At 41.1% G+C, this 21,920-nt stretch overlaps 2 protein-coding genes across 2 annotated transcripts in view; one reads left to right on the forward strand and one right to left on the reverse strand.

The window, feature by feature from the left end:
- LOC115224298 (carbohydrate-responsive element-binding protein) overlaps positions 1–202 on the forward strand; it is a 229,571-nt gene extending 229,369 nt beyond the window's left edge. Inside the window, exon 20 of the mRNA XM_036513489.1 lies at positions 185–202. The gene's annotated coding sequence lies outside the window, so the exon portion shown is untranslated. The remainder of the gene's footprint in view (positions 1–184) is intronic.
- A 1,843-nt stretch (positions 203–2,045) lies between these two features.
- The window catches only part of LOC115224523 (carboxypeptidase D), a 92,410-nt gene continuing 72,535 nt past the window's right edge, over positions 2,046–21,920 (reverse strand). Inside the window, exons 17-26 of the mRNA XM_029795433.2 lie at positions 21,746–21,914; positions 19,130–19,322; positions 18,291–18,426; positions 17,261–17,410; positions 15,533–15,643; positions 14,029–14,093; positions 11,933–12,067; positions 7,283–7,468; positions 4,992–5,097; positions 2,046–2,852 (exon numbers count right to left, since the gene is read on the reverse strand). Coding sequence (XP_029651293.1) covers positions 2,599–2,852; positions 4,992–5,097; positions 7,283–7,468; positions 11,933–12,067; positions 14,029–14,093; positions 15,533–15,643; positions 17,261–17,410; positions 18,291–18,426; positions 19,130–19,322; positions 21,746–21,914 — 1,505 coding nt within the window. The 3' untranslated portion in view covers positions 2,046–2,598. The remainder of the gene's footprint in view (positions 2,853–4,991; positions 5,098–7,282; positions 7,469–11,932; positions 12,068–14,028; positions 14,094–15,532; positions 15,644–17,260; positions 17,411–18,290; positions 18,427–19,129; positions 19,323–21,745; positions 21,915–21,920) is intronic.

Raw genomic sequence — 21,920 nt, forward strand, 5'->3', positions numbered from 1 at the left:
ACAAAGGGTATGTGATCTATACTAACACTGTTGGACCGTGACAAAGGGTATGTGATCTACACTAACACTGTTGGACCGTGACAAAGAGTATGTGATCTACACTAACACTGTTGGACCGTGACAAAGGGTATGTAATATACACTAACACTATTGGACCGTGACAAAGGGTATGTGATCTACACTAACACTGTTGGACCGTGACAAAGGGTATGTGATATACACTAACACTGTTGGACTGTGACTAACGGGTATACTACTGCTTCCAGGAGTATGGGGTGTGCCAATGCTGCTGGGCATGAATTGGGTACACCAACACTGCTCTGTGGAGGAAAGGGTACAAGATATGCCAATGCTTCTGGGCATGGTAAAAGCTGCTGGACTTGATGAAGTGTATGCAATGTGCCAAACTTCTGAACCATGAAAAAGGGAGTGTGGGGTATGCCAGCCCTAGTGGAAATGAAGGAGTACCCCAGGAAGAAAAAGTCTGAGGATTCCTAATTTAGGATTTTGTTATTGTATTGTCATTGCTTTGTTTTGTTTTGTTTATTGTTATATTTCAGGCTGGGTGTGTGTCCCCCCGCCCCCAAATACATGCACTGTATATTTGTTCTTCACTTCAGCTTTATTATTCTTACACTCTCGGAGTGGTTGGCATTAGGAAGGGCATCCAGCTGTAGAAACTCTGCCAGATCAAGATTGGAGCCTGGTGCAGCCATCTGGTTCGCCAGACCTCAGTCAAATCGTCCAACCCATGCTACTTGTTTCAGTCATTTGACTGCCGCCATGCTGGAGCACCGCCTTTAGTCGAGCAACTCGACCCCGGGACTTATTCTTTTTGTAAGCCCAGTACTTATTCTATCGGTCTCTTTTTGCCGAACCGCTAAGTGACGGGGACGTAAACACACCAGCATCGGTTGTCAAGCAATGCTAGGGGAACAAACACAGACACACAAACACATACATATATATATATATATATATATATACATACACATTAGGGGGGGCGAGCTGGCAGAAATGTTAGCACACCGGGCGAAATGCGTAGCCGTATTTCGTCTGCCGTTACGTTCTGAGTTCTAATTCCGCCGAGGTCGACTTTGCTTTCATCCTTTCGGGGTCGATAAATTAAGTACCAGTTACGCACTGGGGTCGATGTAATCAACTTAATCCGTTTGTCTGTCCTTGTTTAGCCCCTTGTGGGTAGGAAAGAAATATATATACATATATATACGACAGGCTTCTTTCAGTTTCCGTCTACCAAATCCACTCACAAGGCATTGGTCGGCCTGGGGCTATAGCAGAAGACATTTGCCTAAGATGCCACGCAGTGGGACTGAACCCGGAACCATGCGGTTGGTTAGCAAGCTACTTACCACACAGCCACTCCTGCTAAAAATAAGTTACGAATCCCACCTCACTCATGCTCCATCAGCTGAAAATAATAAAAATAAAAGAAAAGGAATTATTTTATCCTTGTGAATCATTAAGCTATGAAAATGATGATGATGGTTATAGCTTCTGTCTGGGTTCGAGTCACTCCTAAAAAAAAATATAAGTGAATAAATAAAATAAGAAGCCAAAAAACAAATTGTTCTGCTAGCAAATTTTGCATGGTTTAATTTGGCATATTTTTTTTTTTTGCTCTTTTTTGAATTTTGATTTGGAAAAAAAAAAAAAAATGCTTTTGATATCTTCTTTTCTCCATTTATCTGAAGTGAGAACCCACCCTCTCTCCCTCCCTCCCAAGATGTATGGATGGACAGAAGTACAGCAAAAATATTTTTAAAAATTCTTTATCAATTGAAAAAATATATGGTAAGATCTACAGAATCCATTTTTTTCTAGTTCTTTGGGTTACTTTTTTTTTTTCTTCGTTTACAGTATTTTGATAATTTCTTGGTTGTTGTGTGTGTGTGTGTATGTATATATATATATTAGCACTTTGGTTAATCCGTATCTCGTATTCCAGAAACTTCCATTATTATACAAGTCAAATACTTGTCCCAGCTATTTTGATATAAATAAATCGAGATACATTTTTTTTGTTTTCTTTGACATTTTTCCAGGGATATTTGTGGAATCATAAAGGATTTGCTTTATGACAAAACTCTGTACATGTAATGCGAATTGGAGTTTGTATTTTTAATATTTTCACTCTCCAAAATGATATGGGGCTTTGGGTGTGTGTGGGGGGGTGCAAAATGAGGAATTAGAAGAAAATCTATTATGAAAAATGTTTAGAAAAAATTTTTTGCCCAATATCTAAAGGCAAAATGGCACCGGCAAATCATGTGTCCATAATGGCAACGTCTGGTTTTTTTGTTTTTTAAGTGTCAAAATGAAGGAATGTTTAAATTGCGTTCTTGGTTTGAGAACAAAGAACACTTGCTCAGACTTGTATGTAATATATCTTTTATTTTCTTCCCTGAAGGACTCTTTCACTGTCTCTCTTTTTTTTTTTATTTTCCTCCCTCCGTCCCATCTATCTTCCTCCTTCCCTCTCTCTTTCCATCTATACCATCTCTTTGCCCCCTCTCTTCATCTTTCTCCTTCCTTTGCTTACGTTTTTTTTTTTTTTCCCTCTTTGTCCAGCTCTCTTCAATAATACTTGGCACGCCGCCGTTTATCAAACACCTCCTCTTCGTCAGAGCTGTAGTCGTGGTAATGTTTATTCAATAGTTTCACGCCAACAGTAAAATCCGCCATGTCGTCATCAGCGTCGTAGTCATTGAAGTTTGGCAGCCGACTGCTTCCAATCTTGTGGAACCCTTGCTCTCTGTAGCGCTCTTCTTCACAGAACTTCATACACATCAGCAAAATCACAGTCATCAACACCAACCCCATGATAGCACCTGAAATTACAGAGAAAATTTAACTGAATATTTTAGGAACAAAGAATATGGTAAGGGACTTAATTTTTAGATGGTTTTAGTTTAAGCATTTGGGTGGGAGGTTTATAATTTAGTTGGGGAAGGACGGACAGTCACCATGACTTTTATAGCAGGTCACACAAATGCACACAGGTAAAATTGATGTAACTGGCACCCAGCCCAACCTTTGCTGTAGACCCCCCACCTCACAGATTGGTGTGACTGATACCCAGTCTTTGGAGCAGGCTGACAAGATTGATGTGACTGATACCCAGTCTTTGCAGCTGGCTGACAAGATTGATGTGACTGATACCCAGTCTTTGCAGCTGGCTGACAAGATTGATGTGACTGATACCCAATCTTTGCAGCTGGCTGACAAGATTGATGTGACTGATACCCAGTCTTTGCAGCTGGCTGACAAGATTGATGTAACTGATACCCAGTCTTTGCAGCTGGCTGACAAGATTGATGTGACTGATACCCAGTCTTTGCAGCTGGCTGACAAGATTGATGTGACTGATACCCAGTCTTTGCAGCTGGCTGACAAGATTGATGTGACTGATACCCAGTCTTTGCAGCTGGCTGACAAGATTGATGTGACTGATACCCAGTCTTTGCAGCTGGCTGACAAGATTGATGTGACTGATACCCAGTCTTTGCAGCTGGCTGACAAGATTGATGTGACTGATACCCAGTCTTGCAGCTGGCTGACAATTGATGGACTGATACCCAGTCTTGCAGCTGGCTGACAAGATTGATGTGACTGATACCAGTCTTTGCAGCTGGCTGACAAGATTGATGTGACTGATACCAGTCTTTGCAGCTGGCTGACAAGATTGATGTGACTGATACCAGTCTTTGCAGCTGGCTGACAAGATTGATGTGACTGATACCAGTCTTTGCAGCTGGCTGACAAGATTGATGTGACTGATACCCAGTCTTTGCAGCTGGCTGACAAGATTGATGTGACTGATACCCAGTCTTTGCAGCTGGCTGACAAGATTGATGTGACTGATACCCAGTCTTTGCAGCTGGCTGACAAGATTGATGTGACTGATACCCCAGCTGGCTCAAGATTGTGACTGATCCAGATTCACGCAGGATGATAAGATTGATGTGACTGATACCAAGTCTTTGCAGCTGGCTGACAAGATTGATGTGACTGATACCCAGTCTTTGCAGCTGGCTGACAAGATTGATGTGACTGATACCCAGTCTTTGCAGCTGGCTGACAAGATTGATGTGACTGATACCCAGTCTTTGCAGCTGGCTGACAAGATTGATGTGACTGATACCCAGTCTTTGCAGCTGGCTGACAAGATTGATGTGACTGATACCAAGTCTTTGCAGCTGGCTGACAAGATTGATGTGACTGATACCCAGATTCACAGCAGGCTGATAAGATTGATGTGACTGATACCCAGTCTTTGCTGCAGGCTGACAAGATTGATGTGACTGGTAGCCAGCCTGAACATCCATAGCTCAACATCTGCTCGGTGAAGCATGAATGAGGCAAGAACCCAGGTTCTGCTTCAAATTATGTAGTCTGTTTATGTAATGACCATTAGTATTTAATCTGACTTAAACAGACTTGTAGTGATGGGAGTCAACATCATGAAACACCAAGTCATCCTTGATTGAGCTGACTGATTGTGATTGATGGTAGTTAAACCCCAGGCCAGTTTTGATTAAGCACACCATGGCTTTATACAACGGGTCATGTGGACAGTTAAGATTGTAATTTTTGAAAGTTGGCGTAGCTGTGTGGGTGCGAAGTTCACTTTCAAACTGCATGGTTCCAGGTTCAGTCCCCCCATATAGCAGCTTGGATGAGTGTCTGTTAAAGCCCCTGTTGACCAAAGATCTGTGACTGGATTTGGTTGATGGAAACTGAAAGAAGCCCATCGTGTGTGTGTGTATGTGTCTGCCTCCTTGTCTTGACATTGTGTGATAATTATAAGCCAGTGTCACTGTCATGGAAACCGTGACATTCGTTCCCTGTTGTCAGAAGTATAACCTTACTTGGAAACAAGCAAGGGAAAAATCTGCTTGACAGAATTCCATCTGACCCATGCCAGCATGGAAAAGTAGATGTAAATGGAATGTAAAGGAATAACTCACCAGCAAAGAGTATGACGATAAAAGAAGGAATGCCAAAAATGGTCGATTTCTTCGTCATTCGTACAGCAAGGGTAGCCACGTTCTCCCCATAACCAATACGGATATCCTAGGAAATTAAATATATTTATTAAATTTTAATTATTTAATGCATGAAACACAGACAGGCATGCACACACATTCAATTGAAGCTGTGGTTTCGCATCATCACTTCTACAAATACTGACAACAATGAAGAATTATTATTTACATTTGATGGATATTTGTCCTCGTCTTGTTTGTTGTTAACATGTTTCGGCTAATATACCCCCCCCCCCGGCCTTCATCAGGTGTCTTGGGGAAATTTTGAATCTGGGTTCTCATTCCTAAGGTATTTTTCGATATTATTATTATTATTATAATTATTCAGGTCACTGCCTGGAATCGAACTCGGAATCTTGGGGTTAGTAGCCCGTGCTTTTAACCACTACGCCATATGCTCAGGCATACTAACCCCAAGAATCCGAGTTCGATTCCAGGCAGTGATCTGAATAATAATAATAATAATAAAAATATCAAAAAATACCTTAGGAATGAGAACCCAGGATCGAAATTTCCCCAAGACACCTGATGAAGGCTGGAGAGTATATCAGCTGAAACGTTGTGTTAGCAACAAATAAGATGAGGACAAATATCCCTCAAATGTAAATAATGTACTTAATTCCTCATCTCTTAAATATAGAACTGAACAATGAAGAAACTAACAATAGTGATGGTGACACCACAGCATAGAATAAGCTCTAGTGCATGGATTGAGTTCGTTTCTTTTTCTCTTGTGTATATCCAAACGAATGTGTGTGAGTGGCTCAATGGTTAAGCATTTTGCTTTACTACCATAACAACACCCTGAGCAAGTGTTCCTTCTGGACCCGAGCCTTAATAAATCTGGGTGAAAGGACATTCTGTGGAAAGTTTATTAAGGTAGTTGTACTTGATCATATGACCAGACTTGTCTCTCTCGCACTCACACACACACAGTTGCACTCACAGACAGTCACACATTTCCTCTGATTGAAGATTGTGTGTCTGTGGAGTACTCGGCCACCTTCAACATATAGTTCAGTTGATCAAAAAAAAAAAACCCAAAAAACTTGCAAACTCATTTGTCAAACTGACATGAGATTCATCAAATGTGGAATATATGTATTAGTTTGTATACAGGCATATCTGTGTGTATATTCACGTGTGTGTGTATATATGCCTCTCTGTCTTTATATATATATATAAAAGTGAGGTTGTGTGGTGTCTGTCTCCTACGATTTAGATTCCTAACTACTCCCACATTTTGCAGTGCAGTTTAACCAAAAGCGGGTGTCTTATAGTCGTGATTCATATCGAGCCCTTCTGGGTATTAGCGCATATCTACGATGAGTCTACGATTTAAAAAAAAATTTACCATCATTTTTTCCCATTTTTAATGCATTTTTTTGCTATTATATAAGGGAAGTAACTAACTAAAAATGTATACTTAAATCTCAGAACGTAAAAAGCTACAGTAACACCCCCCTTTGTGGTTAGCCATATTGAGATGGCTATTATACTTTACATCTCTAAAAATGCTTATATAGTTATTTCCCTTACAAACCCGAGCAACGCCAGGTGATACTGCTAGTATATATATATATATAAAATGCCACACCCAGTGGCTCAGTAGGCAGACCAACATTCCCCTTGAGCAGGGTATCAGTCCTTCACATGGTTACTCATTTAGGACAGTATGTGCGTGTGTGTGTGTATATATATATATATATGTGTATATATCATCATCATCATCATCGTTTAACGTCCGCTTTCCATGCTAGCATGGGTTGGACGGTTCAACTGGGGTCTGGGGAGCCCGAAGGCTGCACCAGGCCAGTCAGATCTGGCAGTGTTTCTACAGCTGGATGCCCTTCCTAACGCCAACCACTCCGAGAGTGTAGTGGGTGATTTTATGTGCCACCGACACAGGTGCCAGACGAGGCTGGCGAACGACCACACTCAGATGGTGTTTTTTATGTGCCCTGTTCATAGGTGTGTGCATATCTGCAAATACCTATGTGGATATGTAATCTATATATAGATTGTGTATGTGTGTATCTAATCTATATATAGATTGTATGTGTATATGTAATCTATATATAGATTGTGTATGTGGATATGTAATCTATATATAGATTGCGTGTGTGTATGTAATCTATATATTGTGTGTGGATAGACATTCATGCATTCAAAAGCTAAAATGTGAGAAGAGAGAGAGAGAGAGAGTAAATTACCTTTTCCCAGTCTTCATAACCATCTGCTGTTATAATCACCATGTATGATCCAGGTGGTAAGTAGATCCAAAAGAGGCCTTCCTCACTTTTGAAAGTAGTTTTTAACTCGTACACCTGGATACTCACATTACCAACCAGAAAACCAGTGGAATTATCCACTATTATCCCATGAATTCCTTGTTGCACCTGAAAAAGTAGGGAAACAAAATACAAGTCATTCTCTTTTTATCGGTGTCATTCATTGGATTGGGTATAGCCCCTTTAAGATGAGGCCCATAAAAGGGGTGTAGGGGTTTTCAATAGTCTATGGCAGTGGTTTTCAACCAGGGTTCCGCAAAAAGTTACAAAACTGCTAAAATCGGCAGTAATCTTTAATTCTAATGTGCAGATATGTGTGCATAAGACTATTAAATTATTGCACAGGGGTTCCTCGAGCCAGTGGAATGTTTCCTTGGGGTTCCGCTCCAGCAAAAAGTTTGAAAAGCACGGTCTATGGTCAACTCTGCTATTTATATCATTGATCTCTGTTGATTGAATGGCTACATAGTGACATAGAACAAATATAAATTTGTGCATACATGACAGGTACAGGCGTGGCTGTATGGTAAGAAGCTGACAGAAACGTTAGCACGCTAGGTGAAATGCTTAGCTGTATTTCGTCTGCTGTTACGTTCTGAGGTCGACTTTGCCTTTCATCCTTTCGGGGTCGATAAATTAAGTACCCTGTTACGCATTGGGTTCGATGTAATTGACTTAATCCGTTTGTCTGTCCTTGTTTGTCCCCTCTGTGTTTAGCCTCTTGTGGGCAATAACGAAATAAGAACCTTGCTTCCCAACCACATGGTCATAGGTTCAGTCTAGCTGCGTGGCACCTTGGGCAAGTGTCAAGGCTATAGCCTCAGGCCAACCAAAGCCTTGTGAGTGAATCTGGTAGATGGAAACTGAAAGAAGCCTGTCTATATATATATATATATATATCTGTGTTTGTCTCCCCCCCCCCATCACTGCTTGACAACTGGCATTGGTGTGTTTGTGTCCCCCATAACTTAGTGGTTCAGCAAAAGAAACTGATAGAATAAGTACCAGGCTTAAAAAATAAGTACTGGGGTCGATTTGTTCGACTAAAACCCCCTCAAGGCAGTGCACCAGCATGGCCACAGTCTAATGACTGAAACAAGTAAAAGAAATATACACAAACGAGTGGACTAATGAAAGTAGCACTCGACACATTTGAAAGGAATTAACGTGTATTATTTAATAATTCTTTGACTTGGCCCCATGCAATTTAGTTTCGAGAGAAACTTGCACCTTGGGCAAGTGTCTTCTACTCTAGCCTCAGGCTCACCAAATCCTTGTGAGTGGATTTGATAGACGGAAACTGAAAGAAGCCTGTCGTATATATATATATATACGACAGGCTTCTTCAAAATGTGTCTGCGTGTGTACTGTTGGCGCTTTTTTTTTTTTTCCTGTCTTCCCTTCTCTGGATCTTTTCTTCTCCTATGTTTCTGACGAAGAGCTCCGCTCGAAACGTTAAACCCTCCTTCCTTCCTGAGCATCCAATAATACTATATTTGTTCCACGTCCTCGCATTGTTGTGTTTTTTTTGTTTGGATTAACTATATATATATATATATATATGGATGTGTGTGTGTTTTTATGTCCCTGTAACTTAGTGGTTTGGCAAATGAGACCAATGGAATAAGCAGTAGGCTTTAAAAACAGAAGTACTAGTGTTGATTTATTGCAGTAAATTTCTTCAAGGCAGTGCCCCAGCATGGTCACACTCATGACTAAAACAAGTAAAAGAATGCACACACATCTCTTCCTTTCTTTGATTTTTATCTACCTCAGAAGGATAAAAGGCCAAGTTACGCTTGAAGGGATTTGAACTCAGAATATCAAGGGCCAAAACAAACCCTACTGGGCATTTTATTTTACCAATCATCATCATCGTTTAACGTCCGTTTTCTGTGCTAGCATGGGTTGGACGGTTCAACTTGGGTCTGGGAAGCTAGGAGGCTGCACCAGGCTCCAGTCTGATCTGGCACTGTTTCTACAGCTGGATGCCCTTCCTAATGCCAACCACGCCATGAGTGTAGTGGGAGCTTTTTACATGGTGCTGGCATTGGCCACGTTTGGATGGTGCTTTTTATATGTCACTGGCATGGGTATCACAACTACAATTTCCATTTGATTTTTATTTTGATGTACTTGACTCAATAGGTCTCTTCAAGCACAGCAGGTTGCCCAAGGTACTTTGAATGAGCTGGGGCTGGTTATATGAAGCTGGTGTAGGATACGCTATGAACTCATTTTATTTGTCGGGTTTTCGCAGTCACAGCATATCTCCAGAGGTCTCAGTCTTTTTGTCATTGCCTCTGTGAGGCCCAACATTCGAAGATCATACTTGACCACCTCATCCCATGTCTTCCTGGGTCTCCCTCTACCCCAGATTCCTTCACCTGTTTGGGAGTGGCACTTCTTCACACATCTCTTCTCATCCATCCATAGTACATGACCATACTAGTGCAAACGTCTCTCTTGCACACCATATCCGATGCTTGTGTCCAACATTTCTCTCAGGGCGCTTACACTCTGTCATGTGTGCACACTGACATTACACATCCAGTGGATCATGCTAGCTTCATTTCATTCGAGCCTACGCATGTCCTCCACAGTCATGGCCCATGTTTCACTGTCGTGAAGCATAGCAGTTCGGACACATGCATCGTACAATCTACCTTTCACTCTGAGCGAGAGGCCCTTTGTCACCAGCAGGAGTAGAAGCTTTCTAAACTTTGCCCAGGCTATTCTTATTCTAGTGGTAACCCTCTCTGAGCATTCACCCCCACTACTAACTTGGTTACCTAGGTAGCAGAAGCTATCAACTACTTCTAGTTTCTCCCCCTGGAGTGTGATGGAATCTGTTTTCTGAGCATCTGTGGTGTCTATTACCCCTGTGCATCTGCCACACATCAAAGCTATCTTCCCGGTTAATCTTCCTTTGATGTTGCTGCACCTCTTATGTGTCCATAGTTTACACTGAGTACATCTTATGGAGTTTCTACCTACACCTTTCCTACAGATCAAGCAGGGCCACCTACCTGAGGAGGAGTGTGATGAGTTCGCCTTCCTACTTACTATAACTTTAGTTTTTGATTCTAAACCATGCTTCCACACCTGAAGTTTCTTTTCTAGAGTTCTGGTAGTGATTCTGCTATGAGGGCCAGGTCATCAGCACAGAGGAGCTCCCAGTCTTGAATTCCTCTGTTATTGCCAGGAGGACTATGATGAATAAAGGGGACTGAGGGGTGAACCTTGGTGGACCCCTACTTCTACTCGGAATTCTTCACTATACTCATTGCCAATCCTAACCTTACTGACGGCCTCTCTGTGTAGGGCCTGTACAGCCCTTATTAACCATTCGTCAATCTCCAGTTTCCGCATCACCCACTAGATAAGGGATCGGGGACCCTGTCAAAGGCTTTCTCCAAGTCCACAAAAGCTAAGTATAGGGGGTTTATCTTTAGCTAGGGATTTCTCCTGCAGTTGTCGAACTAGGAATATGGCATCAGTGGTGATTCTACCCAGCACAAAACCGAACTGCATCTCATCTAAGCAGACTCTTCCCCTAATGAGATGGGCTATGATCCTCTCCGTGACATTGATTACCTGATCCAGCAGTTTGATATCCCTGTAATTATTTCTATCTAGAGCATCACCTTTACCTTTGTAGCAGTTGACTACGGTGCTGCTACGCCAGTCATTGGGTATGACTCCATTATGAACTACCTGGTTTACAATGCGGGTGACTAGGCCATAGCCCACACCACCAAATATTTTAAGCATCTCAGCAGTGATTCCTGATGGGCCGGGGGCTTTTCCTTGCTTTATACCCTTAATTGCTTTATCTACAAGGGAGCTGTCTATTCCAATAGCTGGTCCCTCTACTGGGTCAACATTTGGCAGGCTCTCCTCCTCCCATTCAGCAATCTTTCATAATAGCTTCTCCAAGCCTCTTTCTTTTCAGAATCATTAAAAGCAGGTTACCAATGTGCTTACTATTCTGCCAGCTTGCTGCCTTAATAATAGTATGATTACTAATCCTTTTATTTAATTAAGATCTATTCGTTAAAAAAGTGAGAGATAGATTGGATAATGTAGTCCTAGATGCACTGTGCCGGTAGGACATCTTAGACCAGACATGGATTATCTTTTTCGAGAAGTAGGCAGCCACGTGAGATGTGGTTCATCATCTGAAAAATTCCAAGTAATTCAGAAGTCCTGCAGGCTGCCCATGACTCCTTTAGACCTATGTAGTCCTTCATAGACTGTGTCTGAAGGATGCTTAGGACTACAATCCATTAGTCCTCAATCCATTATGTCGGCATGGCTGTTCATCATGACTGACCGGTCTTTGATCACAGATTAGGTTGACCTGAGACTAAACCATAAAAGAACCATAAAAACAAAGCAAAAAAAAACCTGAATCAACGAGGGTGACCTCTACACATTAGCTTCATCTGCTGGAAATAGCAACCGAATCTCCTTAAAATCCTAATTTACTCTCTTGAGTCTGTCTTGATCATATCTGACCCAGAGGGGTTACAGCCGGGTGGCTAAACAACCCCCTACAGACACACTCACCTCCTTCATTAGCTCAATCAATGGTAGATAATGTTTCTTCCAGATTTGTAAGAGTTCTTCTGCCGAAGGACGGTAACAGCATCCTCCTAAGTAAACACTTACAGCTGGACACTTGTTTGTCAGGGAAGAATAATCCTGTAAAAGAAAGATTTGTAAAACATTATTATTATAAGTAGTAGTAGTCCAGTGACCATTCCTGGCACTCAAAGACAAAGGAACATGCAATGAGAGAAAGACCAAGACAGATACAGGGTATATGTCAGAGAAATATGGTATTATTATAGAAGGCGGCGAGCTGGCAGATATGTTAGCACGCCAGGCGAAATGCTTAGTGGTATTTCGTCTGCGTTACATTGTGAGTTCAAATTCCGCCGAGGTCGACTTTGCCTTTCATCCTTTCGGGGTCGATAAATTAAGTACCAGTTACGCACTGGGGTCGATGTAATCGACTTAATACCTATGTCTGTCCTTGTTTGTCCCCTCTGTGTTTAGCCCCTTGTGGGTAATAAAGAGATAGGTATTATTATAGAAATAGAATAATATATCTAAAATATGGTGTATAACCAAGGTGTGTATAATAGACATAGGGTACACATAAATAATTTTGGGGGATATTTAATGGAAACAAATGTTTAATAAAAATACAGTGTGTCATCATCTAATGTCTGTTTTTCCATGCTGGCATGGGTCGGACAGTTTGACAGAAATTGGCAAGCTGAGAACTGCACCAGGCTCCTTTTATCTGTTTGGGCAAAGTTTCTATGATTGGATGCCCTTCCTAATGCCAGCCACTTCAGAGAGGGTACTGGGTGCTTTTTATGTGGTACCAGCAGCAGTGAGATCACCAAACAATTCATACGGTAAGGCCCCTTAACTGAGGTGGGGTGCGGAGTAGAACTGAGGGAGGTGGCTTTGTGCCGGGTGATGAGAGGCGGCGAGCTGGCAGAACCGTTAGCACGCCGGGTGAAATGCTTAGCGGTATTTTGTCTGCCACTACGTTCCGAGTTCAAATTCCGCCAAGGTCGACTTTCCCTTTCATCCTTTCGGGGTCAATTAAATAAGTACCAGTTGCGCACTGGGGTCAATATAATCGACTTAATCCTTTTGTCTGTCCTTGTTTGTCCCCTCTGTGTGTAGCCCCTTGTGGGTGGTAAAGAAATAAGGTGATGAGACGCTATAGAGTATGGGTAGAGGGATAGAAATAGATATCTTGCAGTAGAGAAGACACGTGGATAATGATGATGTGACAGGGCATACGCACGTCAAATTACAGGTAGGTGTATATAAGTGGAACCAAAGATGACTGGGTGGATAAGTTTACATGACTGCAAAAGGCAAGTGGAAGATGGAAGGGGCATCGGGAAAGGGACATAGAAACAGTGTGTATAACAGAAACAGGGTATACAAACCTGAAATAAGGTTTGTACAATGTAAATAGGCATAGGCACAGGAGTGGCTGTGTGGTAAGTAGCTTGCTAACCAACCACATGGTTCTGGGTTCAGTCCCACTGCATGACATCTTGGGCAAGTGTCTTCTGCTATAGCCCCGGGCCGACCAATGCCTTGTGAGTGGATTTGGTAGACGGAAACTGAAAGAGGCCTGTCGTATATATATATATATATATATATATGTGTGTGTCCCCCTAGCATTGCTTGACAACCGATGCTGGTGTATTTACGTCCCCGTAACATAGCGGTTCGGCAAAAGAGACCGATAGAATAAGTCCTGGGGTTGATATGCTCGACTAAAGGCGGTGCTCCAGCATGGCTGCAGTCAATTGACTGAAACAAGTAAAAGAGTAAAGAGTATGACAAAAATAGGGGTCATACAAGCTGCAGAAAAAACAAAACACCTGCCAAATTCACCATTCTTAGTTGTGTACATTCATGCCTTTGAACAGAGATCCCTTGTTTGTTCTGCCTTACACTGCACAGACTCCCCTACCACTATCGCTACTGTGAATGTAGCAAGCCAGTGATTTGCCCCGTTGGAAACCTGTCACCAATGGAATTGTTGTACACAAAATGTGAAATGAAATTAATAAAAAAAAAAAATATATATATTTTTTTAGAAACCCAATAAAATGGAAACTTACCAGTAGACTTCCAGTGTGGTTGTTGATTGTAGAGGCCACAACAACATTGCTGCTGTATTTCTTGGCTGTGAAAAAAAAGACAGGACAGAACAACATAAACCTTCACCCAAAACCAGGAATCAGAAACTGTTTTGCTTTTTAATGATCCAATTTTGTTTCTCTTCAGACTTGCTCGTGGCCTATGTAATGTAACTCATCATCATTTAGCATCCACTTTCTCACATACTTGCATGGGCAGGAGGGAATTAGCTGAAGTGGATTTTCTATGGCTGGATGCCCTTCCTGTTGCCAACCCTCACCTCCTGTTTCCAAATGAGATACTATTTCCCCACAGCCAGAACGTTTCTGTGGAAGATTGGAAACAAAAGACAACAGCTTCCATGACAGTTACACTTGTCTACAATTATCATTGTGATACCAAGATAAAGAGACAGTAACACACACACACATATATATTGGGTTGGTGAATAATTATTGCGGCTTTTTTTCAACAAATTTTATTCAACAAAAACAATAACAACATATAAGAAAAACATCTTTAAATGATTATTCCAGAGCATATTCACCATCTACTTCAATTACTGCTTCCCATTTGCTTGGCAGATGGTCAGACCGTCATTTAAAGATGTTTTTGTTAAATATTATTATTGCTTTTGTTGAAAAAAAGACGCAATAATTATGCACCAACCCAATATACATCATCATCATCATTTAAAGTCTGCTTTCCATGCTGGCATGGGTTGGACGGTTTGACTGAGGACTGCCAAGCCAGAAGGCTGTACCAGGCTTCAATCTGATGTGGCAAGGTTTCGAGTGTAGTGGGTACTTTTTACGTGCCACCGGTACAAGGGCCAGTCAGGCAGTACTGGCATCGACCATGCTTGAATGGTGCTTTTTATGTGCCACTAGCACAGGTACCAATTAGGCAGTACTGGCCTCAGCCACGACAATGACTTCACTTGACTCAACAGGTCTTTGCAAGCACAGTTTATTGCCCAATAATTAAAGGGTACTCTTAAATGGGCCGGTTATGCTGCTTGGTGTAGACCATGGTTATGGTCTCACTTGGCTTACCGGGTCTTCTCAAGCAGAGCATATCTCCAAAGGTGTTGGTCACTCATCATCACCTCCATGAGGCCCAACGTTCGAAGGTCGTGCTTCACCACCTCATCCAAGGTCTTCCTGGGTCTACCTCTTCCACAGCTTCCCTCTACTGCTAGTGTATGACACTTTATATATATATATGCTCATAACAGGTTTCTTTCAATTTCTGTCTACCAAATCCACTCACAAGGCTTTGAACAACCCAGTGTTATAGTAGAAGACACTTTCTCAAAATATGTCATGCATTGGGGACTGAACCCAAAACCATGTAGCTAGAAAGCGAAGTCCTTACCACATAGCCATCCCTGCACCCATTTCTTACTCACACACACCAAGCTTACTCTTCACCAATTCTGACACTCCATTGTCACACAAGTAAATATCAATTTGTGGACCTTACCATTTAAATTGGAACTGCAATTAGAGTTTTGGTGGGGATCTGATGTGATGTAATTAACATAATCGTTGGCAAAACGTTTCTGCAAATTCTCGTATGCACTTTCGGCATGTCCTGAAAATTGTGGAAAGGAAAAAGGAATATAAAGGCAAGAACAATTGGAAGGAAAGAGAAAAAAAGGATAAAACATTTGGAGAAAAATATTTCATTTCTGGTGGTGTTGGAAGAAATTAAAAAATACCAGTGCCGGTGGCACATAAGAAAACCATCCGAACGTGACCGTAGCCAGTACCGCATTGACTGGCCTCCGTGCTGAGGGCACGTAACAAACACCATCTGAGCGTGGCCGTTCGCCAGCCTCGTCTGGCACCTGTGTCGGTGGCACATAAAATCACCCACTACACTCTCGGAGTGGTTGGCGTTAGGAAGGGCATCCAGCTGTAGAAACACTGCCAGATCTGACTGGCCTGGTGCAGCCTTTGGGCTCCCCAGACCCCAGTTGAACCGTCCAACCCATGCTAGCATGGAAAGCGGACGTTAAACGATGACGATGATGAAGCCTTAATTGGACATGATTAGAATGCCTTAAACTGTTACAAATACCCTGAGACAATGTGTGCTAATTAAGGACAGACTTATACTGGCAGTTGAAATGCTCGTTTGCATCTTGAAGTTGGATGTTGTTAATTAATATTTGTTACAAACATTACTCCTGTTGCAAGGAAATAATCTAAATAAATTGACTTTTCTTGTAATGAAATTAAGTTTTTACAACGATGGACGTCTTTGTAAACAATTTACATTCATTGTTGCCATTGGATTTGATGGCTATCTGTGTGTGTGTGTGTGTGTATATATATATATATACACGTCGTACAGAATATAATAAATATGAGCTAGTAATAGTTTCATGCTGTGGAAACACGTGTCTAGGCAGGTTTTCATAACACCTTGTGTCTCCAAGCAATCTTTGAGCTCTGAATATGAAAATCGGGATGCTGGTACATGAGAAATCATGACAAAAAAAACAAGGTTGATCCAAAAAGTGGAAAGGTGGATAAAAACGAAAATAAAAAAAGATTAGAGTTACATCCCCTTTGGCCATAAAAGCCTTGTGTATGTGTGTATTTATATATAACACCTTGAAGGTTATTATAGTGAAGCAGAAGAACTGTACCATAAGACATTGATTGGGCATCAACTAGCAGATGAGTTGCAAGGCAGCCATCATTGATCATGCTCACTGCACCAGTTGGTACTTGGCGTGGAGGACCAGAGAGGCAGTCTAGTTGGGAGGTGACATTAACTGGTTTACCTGCCATCTGTGTTCAGCCATAATTTGCAGGACCCTCATTCGTTGTACAAGACAAGAGAGTCCATCCTATTTCAAAGCAAAAGGTATACTAGTAGACTTAGGGATTTGGGGTCCCACTAATATTTTTAACAAGTATCTGATAATTATTATATATGATTATAATGCATAGCTTTCACTGTATACTTAATTTCATTGTGGCCCACTTGTGGATCATAGGGTCCCACCTCTGCTTTATGATGCAAGAATATATTTGAGGTAGCAAAGTTTCCAGGCACCAGTATTTGTTGAGAGATCTTGGCATTACTGACCCAGGAGGCATCCAGGCCTCAGCGTTTCACATGATTCCATAACTCTTGATAGAACTGTACTTGTAATAACAATAAATAAAGCCCCACCCAAGGGCCTGATATACATACTGTTTGTTTCACTGTCATAGTAGGGGTAAGCAGCCGCAACTGGTTCTCCTGCCCTCAATACAATTGTTGCTGTTATTGATTTTCCTTTCATCCATTTCATGAATGACCCTGTTTCAGGTTGTGCATGTGAGGGGCCATTTCCTTCTGTAACTGAAGAACAAAAAGTTAAAGATTTTAAGCTTAACGATTACAAACAGATGAATGACTTTCTAAATGTATAAACAATATATGTATCTATGTATGGGTATGTAGGTTCATAGATAAATAGGTAGACAGGTAAATGTATTATATACATATATATATCATCATCGTTTAACATCCGCTTGCCATGCTGGCATGGGTTGGACAGTTTGACTGAGCACTGGTGAGCCAGAGGCTGCACCAGGTTCCAATCTGATCTGGCAACGTTTCTACAGCTGGATGTCCTTCCTAACGCCAACCACTCAGAGCGTAGTGGGTGCTTTTATGTGATACCGGCACAAGGGCCAGTCAGGTGGTTATGGCAATGTCCACGCTCAAAAGGTGTTTGTTACATGCTACCTGCATGGGAGCCAGTCCGGCGGCACTGGCAACCACCGTGCTTGAATATTGTTTTTCATGTGCCACTGGCACATATGCCGGTAGGGCGACTCCGGCAACAATCACCCTCGAATGGTGCTTTTCATGTGCCACCGGCATGGGAGCCAATCCATAGCCCTGGCAATGATCACACTTTTAAACGGTCCACTAACACGAGTGCCAATCAGGTGGTAATGTCATTGGCCACATCAGCGATTTTGATTTCACTTGCCTCAAAAGGTCTTCGCAAGCAAAGTTTATTGTCCAATGAATGAGGAGTATTCATAAGTGGGCTAGTTACACCCACTGGCATGGGCCATGGTCTCACTTGGCTTGTCAGGTTTTCTCATATATACCCCATATTAAAATAAATTTGTTTGAAATTTTAAGGTGTTTCCATTATTTTGTCCAACCCCTTAATTTATTGTATAGAACAGAATAGTGTAGAAAGATTAGTATTTGAAATCCTTACTTTTGAAGTCAGTGTCTAAGTCAACGCTGTTGGCATTTTTAATTCCCTCTTTGCCATCACATTTAGTCTTGCTTGCTTTTTCAGCACCATCAGGGTTGAGTGAAGGCACCAGGTGTATCAAACTGTTCTGCAAGATCTGGAAAATGAAAATTACATAAGACACCAGAGAATAAATGAGTTACCATATTTGAATGGCATAAAAGATGCATGGGTGTATCAGATGTACCCCCAATTTCAGTAATGCAGATTCGGGTAAAACATTTCTCAATGCATTAAAATATATAATATAGGTCACACTTTACATATAGGGCCTGGAGGTGAATTTTCTGAGACATTTTTTGGAGGAAAAAAAGTGCATCATATATTCCATCAAATACGGTAATTAACCCCTTAACATTCAGATTACTCTATCAAACGTGATGCTTATTTATTCACATTGTCTTGAATTAATCATGCATTATCTTGTAGCTTTGAGATTTTGTTGATGTGATTGCTTATTTTAATAATGATATTGTAAGGTAGGTGTGAGAGGCTGGATCTGGCCAGTTGGAACAGAAAACAAGATATTCAGGTTGGATATGGTTTGTTTAAATGCTTAAAGGATTTAAACAGTAACCCTTTAGCATACACATTACTCTGTCAAATGTAAAGCTTATAGATTCTCACTGTTTTTGAATTAATCATGCATTATCTTGTAGCTTCAAGATTCTGACTGATTCTGATTCTTATAAATTGACTACAAACTAATGAAGCCATTGCCCCAACATAGAGGTAAGTGGAATGGGTGAGGTGACAGTCTGGTGAATGAAATCAGTAAAAACAAGTCAAAGAATACTTACAGATGTGACAATGTAGTCTTTACCAAAGTTCTGACAGAGATGTTGGGAAAGTTGGAGAAGAATCTCTCGACCTGCTGCTTCGTTGCCATGGATGTTACCAACAAGTAAAATTCTCGCTTTGGGTTGTTGTTTTGTAACTGTCTTCCCAAGGGTCAGCAAAAAGAGCTCCCTTTTCTCAGATGACTGTCCTAGACTACAGGCAGAAAGAAAAGAAAACAAAAGTACATAAATATAAATAAAAATATGAAATAATCTCAGGTTCTTACTGTGTCTTGGGGCAACAACAAAAGCCTAAGGGTTTTTTTTTCCGGATGAATTTGAAAGTACAACATTATGGAAGAAAAAGTAACTATTTTCTCTATGCACTGTTGCTGGGAAAGGTATCTTATTTGTTTCAGCCATTAGACTGTGGCCATGCTGGGGTAGGATTTTACAGTTGGTGCTCTTCCTGTTGCCAACCCTCATCTGTTTTTCAAGAAAGGGATTTTTTTTTTATTCCATAGATCTTTGAAAGCACAAAATGGTAAGTCATAATGCCAACAAGGAATATCAAACCCCTTGCACCACTTCACTCAAGCAGGGATAAAAGTATGAACTGTCAACATTCACACACACAAACAATATCTATTTCAAATGTCGGCACAAGGCCAGCAAGTTCAAAGTTAGGGAGACAGTCGATAACATCGACTCCCAGTACAGAACTGGTACTTTATTTTACCAAACCCGAAAGAATGAAAGGCAAAGTTGACCATGGTAGAATTTGAACTCAGAACATAAAAACGAATGAAATGATGCTAAGCATTTTTTCTCCAGCATGCTGACAATTCTGCCAGCTTGCTGCCCAACACAAATACACCTTGATATTGCTAACCAAGAACAAAACAATAAAACCACTATAAAAAGTGTAGTGGATCTTGCATGCATGAAGTGGATTCGATCCACCATAGCCAAATTTAAATAAACGCTGCAACAGAATTGTTCCCATGGTGGAACAGTGTTTTTCTCTGACAGCAGTTTTACATTTTCCAGGCGCCTTTAGCTTGGCCAAAATAATGTCTTCACCACTTGACCCTTTCTACCCTCTTCTATTTCACCAAAAGCTAGAATAGATAACAAGACCACCAACTAAATCTATTGTTCTCAATGGTATATCTATCCTTCTGGATAGTTATATAAGCCAGCACATTACACTATAATGATGGAGTTCTACGTGGCCACTGGAGATGCAAAGAAATAGCAGCCAAATCTCCTCAAAACACACATTAAATAAGCATCATCATTGTTTAACATCTGCCGTCCATGCTAACATAGGTTGGATAGTCTGACAGGAATTGCTGAACCAGAAGACTGTATCGGGCCCCAGTGTCTGCATTGGCATGGTTTCTATGGCTGGATGTGCTTCCTAATGCTGGTCACATTACAGAGAGTACTGGGTGGTTTTTTTACTTAGCGCCAGCACTAGTGGGGTCACCAGATAACTTGCAAGACAAAGCCGCTCAACTAAGTGGGGTGCAGTATTGAGGGAAGTGGCTTAATACTGAGTGATAAGAGGTTAAAGTCTGGTAGAGGAGATCCATAGCTTCCCCAGCTGGAAAAGGAGAAAAGATGGAGGTGCTGAGGTTACAGGTATTCTGTTAATGAAACATATAGCTGAAATATTAACCGAAACATTTCCCAAATGTTCAGGATCAACTTCCTTTTCTTCCTTCCCTCTCAGGGGCTTCTGAGTCATCAAACCCTTTCATTAAATGTAACTTTTAGTTTGAGTTATCTCCCTTGCATGAATCAATGCAGTAAGTCTCTATATGGTTGTTTTACATGCTAGAAATATCAGTCAAATTTCCATCAAATCACACCCAGTCATGTTAAAAAAAAGGGTCTGCTTCATCAGGGCTGACATGGGGCTAATTAACAGCAAGAATATCAATGACAATGGATATAGGCGCAGGAGTGGCTGTGTGGTAAGTAGCTTGCTAACCAACCACATGGTTCCGGGTTCAGTCCCACTGCGTGGCATCTTGGGCAAGTGTCTTCTGCTATAGCCCCGGGCCGACCAATGCCTTGTGAGTGGATTTGATAGACGGAAACTGAAAGAAGCCTGTCGTATATATGTATATGTGTAGGTGTGTGTTTGTGTGTCTGTGTTTGTCCCCCCAATATCGCTTGACAACTGATGCTGGTGTGTTTACGTCCCCGTCACTTAGCGGTTCGGCAAAAGAGACCAATAGAATAAGTACTGGGCTTACAAAGAATAAGTCCCGGGGGTCGATTTGCTCGACTAAAGGCGGTGCTCCAGCATGGCCGCAGTCAAATGACTGAAACGAGTAAAAGAGTAAAGAGTAATAGGATTGATTAATTAATTAACCAAATTATTGTACTCGTTACTTTAAATATGTTTGTGCATATTTTTCTATGAAGAAATTTGCTTGTCTTTTTTCATGTGGAGAAGAATTATAAAAGGTGAAACAAATAGCAAAGAAAATCAAAAATTAAAGCAAAAGAAAAAATTTATAAAAATGAACCAAAACCACCAACAGATAAACTAATAAATAAAACAATTAAAAATTAAAACAACAGAAAAAAATTATTGAAAAATATATCTAATGATTTACTGACCTGGTGTAGGAGAAAATTCTAGAACAGCTTTTATTCAAATTCTGGATAAACTCGACCATTTGGTCATAGTTATGATATGTGAGGGTTTGTAACTGAAGCAACATTTCAGCAGTGGTGGTCGTTAATTGACTGGGGTGTATGGTCACCTGTTTGGTCATTTGGCTCTTGCCTGTAA

The sequence above is a fragment of the Octopus sinensis genome, linkage group LG25, assembly GCF_006345805.1.
Source record: "Octopus sinensis linkage group LG25, ASM634580v1, whole genome shotgun sequence".
Classification (NCBI taxonomy): Eukaryota; Metazoa; Mollusca; class Cephalopoda; order Octopoda; family Octopodidae; genus Octopus; species Octopus sinensis.